This window comes from Nicotiana sylvestris, chromosome 1, assembly GCF_000393655.2.
Source record: "Nicotiana sylvestris chromosome 1, ASM39365v2, whole genome shotgun sequence".
Lineage (NCBI taxonomy): Eukaryota > Viridiplantae > Streptophyta > Magnoliopsida > Solanales > Solanaceae > Nicotiana > Nicotiana sylvestris.
The window spans coordinates 41,616,488-41,629,516 of NC_091057.1; the positions used below are offsets into that span (position 1 = coordinate 41,616,488).

General features: G+C 35.4%; 1 protein-coding gene across 1 annotated transcript; it reads right to left on the reverse strand.

Moving 5' to 3' along the window:
• Nucleotides 1-5,211: 5,211 nt before the first annotated feature.
• Nucleotides 5,212-13,029, reverse strand: LOC104210959 (multiple organellar RNA editing factor 3, mitochondrial). Its single transcript, XM_009759935.2, has 4 exons — nt 12,587-13,029; nt 6,885-6,982; nt 5,872-5,937; nt 5,212-5,762 (listed from the first exon to the last, which is right to left on the reverse strand). Exons 1-4 carry the CDS (start codon nt 12,943-12,945, stop codon nt 5,506-5,508), a joined length of 780 nt encoding a protein of 259 aa, XP_009758237.1. The 5' UTR covers nt 12,946-13,029; the 3' UTR covers nt 5,212-5,505.

A 13,029-nucleotide genomic window follows, 5' to 3' on the forward strand; every position in this document is an offset into this window, starting at 1 on the left:
GAGTGTTGTTAGTATCCTATGGTATCGTATTATATTGTTATTTTAAATATAATATTTATTTTAATTATTACTTAAATTTTAAAAAGAATTACAAGAAAATATACGTGACTTCACACCATAACAAAAAATGAATCATGTATTTAAGTTTTACCCGACCTAACCTATATTATACATATTTTAAAAGCACGAGCAAATTCAAAATTTTTGTTCTTACAACCATTGCTTCTAAAAGCTATGGAGTTAAATTTGTGTTCTTACGACCATAGCTTTCACTCTCTCTTCTTCTCGCATCTTCAACATATGCTTCAAGGGACCGTGTATTTTCTACTTCTCCCCAGTGTCACTTGGTTGCAATATAAGAAAATTAAAGAGTAGAAGTCCACCATTCAAGGTCATTCAAAGCTTTGCTTTTGAAAATAGATTTTTTTTAGTTTGTCAGTTATTTGAATTGGGAACGATTTTCAGTTGCAATTCTTGTTCAAAACCAGTCCAAATCTCCATTAAATGACTTCAAATTTTATATACAACCTTCTTATACTATTTCTAACAAGTCTAAATACACCCACTCCAAATTTCTCACAAATCAAATTCGAAATTTACACCCATATATTTAAGCTTGTTAAAAATTTAGTTTTCACCACCCAAATGGTTTTGGTTTGATGAACTAATATTTGAGTCACAGTTATTGATTCGAAAATTAACTTAAAAGTTTAAGCAATTTTAAAAATTGAATAGTAATTTCGAGAACCTATTGGAGTTGAATGTTGAATCTTAGCCTATTATTTTTGGGCTAGTTGGTTGTAAAATGAAATATGTGCTATAAAATTAAAAAGTAGGGAGCCCAGTTATTATCGTATCGTACCTTACTTTTTTCTCTCATCTTGACCTTTATTATTGAATAATCAAATTTTATCATTTACCCTACTTTTTAATATAATAATTCTATTTTGTATCTTAGTTTTTCTTAGTAATATTGCAACTTTATTCTTCATATTGTTGGTGTGTGACATCATGAAACGACGACAAACGATACTATCTATCCAAATATTGTATTTATCAAACAATATAATATAATGCAGTACAATATAATGCGATACATTATGACATGACATGTAACAACCATCCAAACAAGGTGTTAGTAGGGCTAATACCTTTCCCAATTAATTACAAAAAGAAAATACGTTTCCCAATTGTGACCTATTAACCATTTATTTACTGTTTTAATAATAATAATTAATAGAGAAGATCACTGCCAGGATAAAATCAACTTTCAGCAGACATCTCTCATATGCAGGGAGACTACAAGTCATAAATTCAGTATTATTCTCGTTGCACAATTTTTGGGGGTTTGTCTTTATATTACCTCAGAGTATCTTGTCTGAGGTTAACAGGAAATGTAGGAGCTGTCTTTGGGGCTGTACAAATAATCATAGGAAAGTGGCTCTAGTAGTTAGGAATAATGTCTGTATACTAAAAAAGTTTGGAGGTTTAAATACCAGATGTTGCAAGAATTGGAATATTGCATTGGTTGGGAAACTAATTTGGTTACTTATTGTTAAGAAAGAAGGGTTGTGGGTTAAGTGGGTGTATGGTCTTTATATAAAGAATGGCAATGATTTCTGGAACCATGTCCCTCCAGCAGATTGTAGTTGGTACTGGAAAAGATTGCACAAGCTGAAATCTAATATGCAGACCTGGTATTTGAATGATAGATATCAGCTGATCTCTAATGGAGTTTACTCTGCTCCTAAAAGCTACATTGAATAGGATGGAACATTCTGAATTGGTCAGTGTCCTTCCTTACCTAGGCATAGTTTTTGTGGCTGGCTATGCAGGAAAAATTGCTAACCAAAGATAGATTGTTGTTGATGAACATTCCTTGCGATGAATCTCACTAACACCTATTTCTAGAATGCAGATGGACTTCAAAATTGGATAGGCTGTCTATTTCCACAACTAGGGATATCAGGCACACTGGAATTTTGCATTGGGGACAAAGAAATAGTGACAGCTGTATACAGTGCAATAATATATTATACATGAAAAGCTCGGAATTGGAAGCTTTTTAAGGGAGTTGTTGTATTTACGAGTTTTGTATAATACAACAGGAAATTAGAAGTAGAATAGATATGATGCAATCCTCCAAGAGAGCTCGTAGGTGTTCTCGACTAATTACAAGTTATGTAACTTGTGTTTTCTTTGTTGTTGGAGGCCTTGACACTAGCAATACTCTTCCTGGAAAGGTGGCTGTGAGGTTAGGGTGCTCTTTAGGTATATTGTTTCTTGCTTGTTATGGTAATCATTAACAGCGTATTACCAAAAAAAAAAGTTAATAATAATAATAATAATAATGTTCGATCATTTTGTACTTTCTTCAATTATTCTATCATCTGTTTCCATTTTACTCACAATCTATTTGCATTTTTCACCAATACAAACTCGTTCACTGCAACTTAACCTGATGGAACTTGCTTGGACTATGCATCCGTTTTTTTTTTTTTTTTGCTTAGATAGGTGATCATTATATGATTGATTATTAGTTTATTGGATTATTTTCTGCAATACAAATTTCTTATGAAATAATGAATAAATTGTTAATAAATTAGGTAAAGCAGTGCTGCTTCTTTTCCATTTTTTATTTTTTTCTGCTCCATCATTTTTTATCTTAGATCCAACAGACACCATAAGTCTCATTGTTGTCTCGGTCATCAATCATTAATTACAATATTTTTGTTGTTATGAATTGTCAATATTAGTTGTCAAAGAAAAATTAAGGAATTTTTATTTGTTATAGCAAATGTTGATATCTTATTTATTTTAAATAAATATCCTTTTAAAAAATCATATTCCATAATTACCTTTTGATTTTTTATAACCAAATATTTATTTATGGTGACCTCCTACTCTTAAGTCATATAATAAGCTTTGTATTATTTTCTTTCTCCCCTCAAATTTCTCGTATCCCTCAAATCTCTTGTATGCAATGGCTATAGCAACTCTGGTTTTGTGACTGCAACGTGGAACTTGGATGTAATGAGTGGGGTAATTGCTACATAGATTGAGATTATTGCTATAAAAGTAACCATGATTCTTGTCCTTTTCTTGTGGAATATATCCAGAAAGCTGATTCGACGAAAGATCCAATGTTCTTCATCTTAAATTTCCAGCTATAGTGGCCCTAACACATATCTATTCTCCCCTCTCTCTCGTCTTCCACCTTTACCTTTTTAACCTAACCACCATAGCCCCTTCATTTTTAACTGATTCTGTCACGACCAACAAAAAGAAATGATGAATCCATCACCTTCAGATCTGAAAAAGGAACAACTTGAAGAAAAGCACCAATAATCGAAACCGGAAAAACAAAACATTCAACAAATAGAAAATAAATGCCGACAGATCGGTAGGTACCCGAATGATTCGAGTTTCATTATCGAGAAGGCAAGAAGCCCTAATAATATCATCAGTGGACATAGCATGGAGCTGGTCATCTTCGAAGTTGCTATCCTCTGCCATCGTCGTTGCCATCGTATCTTCTATCTTGTGTTTGTATGAGAATCCCGGGGAAAAACGGAATTAGAGAGTCAATCTGGGTAGCTTGTGCAATGAGAAAGCTTTCTGGAAGATTTTATTAATATATTTTAATGTATCTCGTTGTATTTTATTGTATTCATTGTCTTTTTTTCCATTGTATTTCAATATATCTCGTTGTATTTCATGTATTTCATTGTATTCACTGTCTCGTTGTATTTCATGAATGTATTCATATATTTTTTTAATTAATATAATTTATGTATTCAAATGTATATATGTATTCAAATTGCTCTATTTTTTTTGTATTTATCGGCTGGAAAAAATATTCAACATATTTCGCATCAAATACAGATTATGGGTGATGTAATTGAGTTAGTTGAGTTATATTAGGAGCATATTGTGTTAATTGATTCACTTTCCGTTTAAAATCAGCTGAATAGACCACGATTTGCGCTATTTACGTTAATGTATTCACAATTACATATCGCGAATGCAGTCGAATACAATATATGTCTAGCTGTAATCCCCTGTTTCACACCGTGAATACAGTCGAATACAATCGAATATAAAAATCTGTCTAGCTATAATCTCATGTTTCACGCCTAGAAATGTTACTGTATTCATGAATACAGTAGCTTAAATACATCGAATACACTTTAAAAAACCTGAAAACATATCTATAGGAAGTAATATAGTAAATGATAGCTACAACTAGTTAATAGCCAATAAACAATAGTGGTTTGTGAAAATTTCTCTTTTAATAGTCTCTATCTCATTTTATATCAAACTGTTACTTCTTTCGTGACATTATTAATAAGAGTTAAATTTATCTTTTCTTTGAGTATGATTTTTCATATTTTCAATTACAAAATAATAATTTGTAGCTATGTCTCCATAGAACATAAATACATAAATTTTATTTTCTAGTAATCTGTGAAATTGATGTCCGAATTGAGACAAAAATTAAATATTTTTACCCTCTTATTCTAAACACAATTACAGAGTATCCTTTTTCCGACTCGGAGTGCTTTTTTAGAGAGCAAAGAGTCAGTTTGAAAATATTTTTATATAAGCATTATTGTCTTTTGTTGTAGTTTTTCAGTAGTTAGCAATATACAACTTTTCTCAACAAAAACAATATTAAAAAAAAGATTCATGTCTGAATTCACACTAAGTTTTAAATACCTTGAATTTTATGCCTGTGACACCACCTTGCACATTCAAAAATCTTGACAAGGAGAAAATGGGAGGAAAAAAAATTATAATATCATGTTTCTTGCTCAATTATATAAAAGTAAGAAGATGAGATGCCTCTCGACAAGCCAAAGAGGAGGAGGTGCGTGCGCACATTTCAGCTACTTGTACCTTTTTCTATAAAATATATTCTAATAATCTAATTTATCATAAGTTAAGCCAAACAAGATCATATAGCACTTGAGTGCCCCTAATAACACAATATGATAGTGGTGTTCGCCCTTCAATTATTTTATCACGTACCTATTACATCCTACATCACAGGTGCTGAGTAACTTTGTCCATCAAAACTTGGGCAAACGAGAAGTAGTACCTATTTACCTCTGCTGAGATTTGAACCTGATACATCAAAGTTCTCCTCCTATTTCAACGCCCACTAAGCTACACCTTTGGGTGAAAGCTAATTAGTACTTAAAACCCAAATTACCACTGCACAAAAGTAACGGATATACGGATTGATACTGTTTTGAATTACTGCTTTACAACAATTAAGTCTGCAAACACTTGCCCAAAGCCAAATTAGACAAGATGATTCATCTTCTACTATATTAATGCTCTTCATGTGAACAGAGAAGATATTCACATTACAATCATTTGGAAAAACATGTCCTTACGCTAAGTTCAGGACAACACAATGCAGAACTCATGAAACGAACAATTTGTGAGGCCTAGTCCCATTACTACAGATTTTAGTGTTTGACAATTGGCGTAGAAGCTTCAACCACTGTTTCCCTGAGATCCTGCTGGACCTCCTCCAGTTCCATGAGAGAAATTCTGGCCTTGTGACACTGGTTGTGCAGGAGGAGGTTGCTGATTGGGTGTCCAAGCTCCTCTTTGTATTGGTTCTCTTCTTTCTACTTGCATTGTCTCCCTGCGTCTGTCATAACGAGGTCGAGGCCTGGGTCTAGAACTTTGGTTTTGATTAAATCTATATTGTGGTCTATGGATGACTTTTCCGTCTACGAACAGATCCCCTAAACATCAATGAGTGGAAACAGTAAACAAGTGATTTACTTAATAAACGTGTTACAAGACACTGATGAATCGCCATGGCATAAAAACGCAAGTTTCTAGCAAACAAACCTCCATAATCCTTGTTTGGGACATCCAGATATGAATCTGGCAAGACCCACAAAACACCAGGAAGACCTACATAATATAATAAGAAACCAATCAGGCTGAAATCAAATAACACAATTCTGAGAATAACCACAAATCCGCTTACCAACAGGGAGACCAAACTTAAGTGCATATATGCCAACATTAGGAAAGGCTAATAGCTATATGAAACAAGGGTTCCCCTCAGTAAACGCTTTCATACAAAAGGTTTAAGCCAATCCTAAAGTTTAATAATAAAGTAGCAGTGTTATCGACGTGATAAATGAAAGGAAGAACATAGAGGTATAATGGAGCCTCAAGCAAAGCGTAAAAGGCCACTGGTTTTCATGAAATGAAGCACAAAAGAGAATAGTAAAATATACATGTAATACTAGAAGAATAATTACAAACACAAACAACAATTATATGGACAAAGAAATTGAAAAAATACAACTAATTGAATTGTTTAGTGATGCCTTCTAATGACAGAGCTCATGTACAATGAGGTGCATGACTTATATCAGTGGCCCATGCAATGAAACACTGTGACCATATGAATCCTCTTTCTCCATTCCGCCTCATTCTGGTCCAAAGCCAATCCTACATTTGATTTTTTTTTTTTTTGTTGAGAAAGAGGGCACCAGTAAGCACTTGCAATGTAACTCTAGGCGATACCAAAGGCATGTCTCTCCTACTCTAGGATTAGTGTGGAAGGGAGAAATGGGAATGCTCATCTTTCCTTCTTCGGTAATCATAGCACAAAATTTGCAAGATTACTTTAGCACTTCTAGATTATCCCCATTTAAGTTTGTATCCTGAAATAAACTCAGATGTATCTGTCCCTACTTAACCTGATAATAGAAAAGTACCACTTCTCAACCTTCTATAATGACAAGGCTTTTAGGATGGAGAGCATAAAATGTCAGATAGCAAGTAACTCAAGGAAAGCATATGAAAGAGCAAGACACTTTAAATGACCAGCAAAGAAAACCATATACCTTTAACTTTGTAGGAAAGCTCTTCAGAAATCAAAGCACCAAACCCTGTGTATGTGGTTGTACAAACAGAGTAAATCTTCTTTTTTGCTTCTTCCTCACTGCATACCAAACAAGTAGCTATGAAATACCACTACATAGACCAAAGAACCTAGGCCTAACAATACACAAAAAAGTTTACCAGCCAAGGAAGTGAAATAAAACTGTTCATTTTAAAATTCTAATACAGTATATTCAACTAAAAAAAATAAAGTTTTTGATGTAGAAAAGTCAAACCAACAAAATTAAACATATATATATGTATTCAAGCACATAACTGGTCATATATGCATCGATATAGTTACTCTGCAACATAGGCACACTTCATAACTGGGTAGCAATTTTGCAGAAGATAATAGAACCAATATAGGGTAGGTTGTCTACATTACACCCCTAGAGGTGCAGCCCTTCCCCGGACCCTGCGTGAATGCGAGATGTTTTGTGCACCGAACTGCCCTTATAATAGAACCAATGTATTAACAAAGTTATAAAATATTTGTTGAAAGAATAACTAAACAAAGCTATGAACTGCAAAGAATTCTGCAGAAAAGATGAGAACAGATCAAATCAACGAAAAAAGCAAATATATTGAAGGATACAACAAGCAAGCTACAGACATACATAAATACAACATAATGTTTCCCGATTCTCCAATCCCCAGTGAACCGCATCATGTTGTTCTAGAGCAATTTGAAATGTTAACTTCTGCAAAACAAATTGTTATCCTTCTCTTTACAATTTATTGCCAATTTTGTCTCTAAATCAAATTAAACGAGAATAAAATGTGATTCGGATAACTTTTTCTTCGAAGAGAAACGGACTACATGTAAGTCTGAATACAACGGTATTTCGATTCTCCAATCCCTTAGTGAACTGCATCATGTCATTCCAGAACACAGCAGCATACTGGAAACTTCAAATTTGCAAAACAAATCGTTATTCTTCACTTGCATCACATTTTAACTAATTTTATCTCTAAATACAATTGAAGGTTAAAAAGATGCGATTCCTGTAAGGATCAATAGCCAGGATATTGCGGAATTTACCAAAATAACCATTTAATAATGATAACAAGGACAATAAGGAGACACGGAAGTTACATGGTTCAGTCAATTTGACCTACTTCATGAACAATGGCACCAATTCACTATATCAAAAGTGTATAAAATAGAGTAAAAACTCTAATTATCCCAGAATATCCAAGAGAAACAGAGAAAACCCAACAATGATCACTCCAAAAGAGATTCACTCAAAGTGCTTCCTACTGTAGCTCTATTGAATACAAAAACTTTCTATCTATTTACAAGCTAAGATTATAATAAGATGAGATAATCCAAAAGAACTTCCTCCTAATTGGAATGCTTGGAATGAGCAAATCGACTTTCCATTTATAGGCAAATGATTTGCTTTTTTTGAAGAGCCAATTGACTCTTCATTTCAAAAGAGACATGACCTTACAATAACTAAGTCGCTCCAACATGGCAGTTTAGGTGCCGCATCCGTGTTGATATAACACTAGTATGGGTGTGGGTATGGGATACGTACCAGATCTGGTCAAACAATTTTGGGTACTTTGACCACGAGGGAAGGAAAAATCCGAGACAAGATATAATTTGGTTCCCGAAATCAGAACCAAACCTAGGGTAAATTTGAAGAAAATAGCATATCTTATATAGGAAATCAATCTTTTACTTATTCACAACTTGAGAATAAAAAAGAAATCCACACTTTACAAACAATACGTAAGTATTCCTTAAAATTTCTCATAATTTAGAGTTTTTTTTTAAAAATTTGAATTATTTTTAGCCGGATCCCCACACCATATCTGTATCCCCGAATCTTAGAATTTACATTTCGAAGGATTTGATCTCTACATCCGCACCCGTGTCGAACAACCGCATTCATGTCCAAGCAACTTTGTACAACGATGCTAAGGGTCATATGATTATGACCTTTTAGTAATGTCAATGGCTATGACTTTAGTAATGAGTTAGTGACAAGGGTCAGAAAATAATGTCAAGCGCTGCGGCCTTTCGGGAATTGATATGGCCAATAACGACCAGTTCTGTCTGACAAATCTCCACATCAGCCTAGATTTGGCTGATAAAGTGTACCTGCTCCATCTTAATAAGAAAATAATTTAGCAATCACCAATACCAATCAAGTCCAAAGAGCGCTTGAACTTGACAATTGGTAGGAGCTCTATAAACATTTCAGCAGGATTGTCTCTAGTATTAGCCTCTTTACCGTCCTACGGTAGGGGTAAGGTCTGCGTACACTTTACCCTCCCCAGACCCTACTTGTGGGATTTCACTGGGTTTGTTGTTGTTGCTGTTGTTGTCTCTAGTATTGACATTTTTTTTAATGGTAACATTGGTCTCTAGTATTAACATTCTGAACTTAGACCTACCCTTCAAGAATGATTTCCCGAATGAAATGGTACTTCATATAAATATACTTTGCCCTCTCATAATACATCTGATAAGTAATCAAGTGAATAACACTTTGATTATCGCAGTAAATGACAATATTACCTTGAACTTGAAGTAGCCTACATTCAATAAACAAAACCTTCAACCATAAGGTTTCTTTGATTGCCTTTGGTCACTACCATGTGTTTCGCCTCAGGACAAAGCTACAATATTATGACCTAACTTTCCAAATAATAGCATAACTTTCCAAAGTAGCATGTAAGCTCTCTTCTGTCAAGATCACTTGCATAATTTGAGTCTATAAAAGCAACCTAAGTGTCAGTACTCTTTCCAAAATCCAAACATGTACATGTAGTACGTTGCAAGTATTTGAAAATCTCTTTCGCAACCTGTCAATATGCCTCATCAAGATAAGCTATACACTACTTACTACACTTGCTACTTTAGAAATGACTCGATGTGTACATAACATTGCAGACACTATTATCGACTCACTAAAATAAGGAACCTGTGCCACCCTCCAAGACTTCTCTGAATAACTCTTCTGGCCCAGGAACAATTTTTGAGCTATTTGTTAGATAGAGGTGGCCTAAATGGCCATTTAATTATTGAAATACCCCGACATTTGGCATTATTGAAAGGCCATGTCCATTGACATTATAAAAAGGTCAAGATCATTGACATTATTGAAGGTCAAGATCTTTTTGAAAAAAAAAAACAAATTGGCTTGTCGCTCTTCAGAAAAGGCAAATCCTTTACCTATAAATAGAAAATCATTTTGCTTATTCTAAGCATCTCAATCGAAGCAAATCTTCTGAATTCTCTCTATCTTTTTTTTTTTTTTTTTGATGAAGTAATTGGTTTCATTAATGGCATCAAAGATGCAGAATAGTTACAAAAGTAGTGAAAATTGCTAGCTCCAATACAAAAGGGCAAAAAAATCAGCTTAGTACTAGGGAGCTAAGAAAGTTCAAATAACTATCAGGAGAATCTACAGGGGCTAGATAAGCCCAACTAAATAAATACACTAGGCAAAAACCTTAGAGAGACTGGGCAACAACTGATATCTCATCAAAACACATTTTATTCCTTTCATTCCAGATAGTCCAAGAAACGGCTGCAGGTATCATCATCTTCCTATTTTCCGGATAGAGCTATCAACTTTCCAAAGGCTCCAACTCTCAAAAGCTTCACTGAAGTTTTGTGGCATGACCCATCTGAGTCCAAAAAGAGATAAAAATATATTCCAAAGACCTACTGCAATTGTGCAATGTAGAAAGAGGTGATTGTGTGACTCTGCTTCAGCCATAGAGAAGTTCCTTCTGGCCAAGCTATCATGTGTTAGGCAAGCTCCATGAAGTGCAGTCCAATTGAAGCAGATAACTTTAGGTGGTAGTTTGACTTTCCAAATTAGCTGCCATGGCCACTGGTTAGTGATTGCATTACGATTTCCGGCTAACTTGTGGGCTGCTATCACTGAGTATCTTCCTGCGTGTGTAGTTCCCCATAAGAGCTGGTCTAGTGCTAATTGGTTGCTTGAGAAGCCATTTAGAGTGGCTAGTAGTCTGTGCAATTCCTCAAATTCCCAATCTTGTAGGTTCCTTCTGTAAATTATGTTCCAAGTGTTGTCTTCCATGTTCTGGCATATTGTTGAGTCAGGCTCTCTGGCTATCTGGTACAGTGCAGAATAGGCATTCATTAAAGCTGTGCTGACCAACCACTTATCCTTCCTGAACTTGATATGATGTCCATTCCCACTTACAAAGTGCATATTCTGTGAGAACTCCTCCCAGAGTTTACAGATATGCTTCCAAACTCCAACTCCATGTGGTGCTTTTGATTGTTTAATGCACCAGTGGTTCTGTACACCATGTTTGGCATTGACAACTTCCTTCCACATGCAGTTATTCTCCTGAGTCCATAGGCACTTCATTAATAAGCATTTATTCTGTAAAGCTAAATCCTTGATACCCAGTCCACCTTGGTGCTTTGGTAAATAAAGATGACAGAATATGAGTTATTCTCTCATCTTTGTTTATTTTGAGCTTGTAGCAGATCACACGTTTTGAATATTCCATAAAGATAGTGTGAGGAAAAATGTCGAATGAATCTCTTCTAGTTCCCTTTTTAACTTAGCCAATAATATTTTACAATCAAGGTTTCTTGACCTACCTACTTTTACAAGAATTAAGTTTAATAGTAATAGCTTAGCGTAACCTCTTTCCCGCATCACAAACTCAAGTACATGTATTAGGTGCCTAATCAATCAACTATAGCTTAATCCCGATAAGTTGTATGAATCATCATTGCCCCCTCCACTCCATTAAGTTGTATGGCTTGTCCAGGTGGACATGTGTTACATCCCAAATTTTATGGGACATTTTGTTCGCTTGGTCCCCACAAACTTCAAGAATTTGTCTCTTGGGCTAAGCTACTTCGAGCCCAAAAGTGATCCTAGTAGGTGAACTTGTTCTATGTCATATATAGTCTAGGATTTTTTCTCGTATGTCACATGAACTCTTTTTCCGAAAGCCTAGAAGCCTGACCGCCTCTCATCTGTGCTCATCAGCTCACCCTTCCTCATAGGCATCATATACACCCCCTTCTTAGGAACTTATTAGCATCATAACTAAGAATTGCTCCACTCTCACCATCGTACTAAGGGAATCATACTTTGATACCATATTAGTCATAGTGCAAAGTCCACGGCACATAATGTCCGCTTTGGCCCAACACACTTCATAGCTTTATCCTTAGGCTATGTCAAATCGAGCCCAAAATCATGAGTACTAAGTTGTTCTTTGTCATATACATCCTAGGGTCCCCCCCCCTCCCCCGTTCCGATATGAGATTCGCCTTAAGTATCATGTGCACCCATTGTTCAAAAATCTACCAACCTAAAAGCCTATCTTTATCCGTCCTCATCAGCTCCCTCTCTTAAGTCACAACATGTCATGAGGAATTCAATATTTGCATAATTTATCATCCTCACTATTAGGTGACTAATACATTGGTTAAACACCCATGACCCAGGAATTGTAGGAACCGAAAAGAACCGGTTCTTTTTCGGAAACTTCCTATGAACTCATAATCCATGATTCAGGTATAGTATGTCTATGAGGAACTAGGAAAACGAGTTTCTCCAAAGTAACTTCCTATGTATTCGCAACAACACAAATGACCTAGGTATATTATGCCAACAAGGAACAAAAAAAGGGGTCTTTTCCACCGTACCTTCCGACAACGGCAGCAAGGGTCTTGACATATGCATTAATCATTTCCTCCTCCAAGGGTTTAGGGTCAGGAAACTCTAACACAATCAGCCAATGCTCATAGTCACATCCATCCAGAAGTATCGTCTCCTTCGGCGGCCGGTTGCTCCAGTTCGGTGAAGGATCATTTAGGGGCGAGTAACCCGACCCGGATGACTTGGGACGAGTGGGAAAGAATTGCTCTGATGATGGGAAGTACTGGGGATTGAAGAAAAGGGGAAGAGCAAAACGAAATCGAGATAATGATGATGATGAAGAGGGTGAAGAGAGTACACGGTATATGCTGGAAGCTAATGTGCGCCTGGTGGCGAACAGCGCCATTGGATTTGGAGGTCTCTGAAAATGAGAAGAAACTCTCAAATTGGGAGAAGTTTGGCCTTGAGTTGGAGCTAATAAGGTTTATCG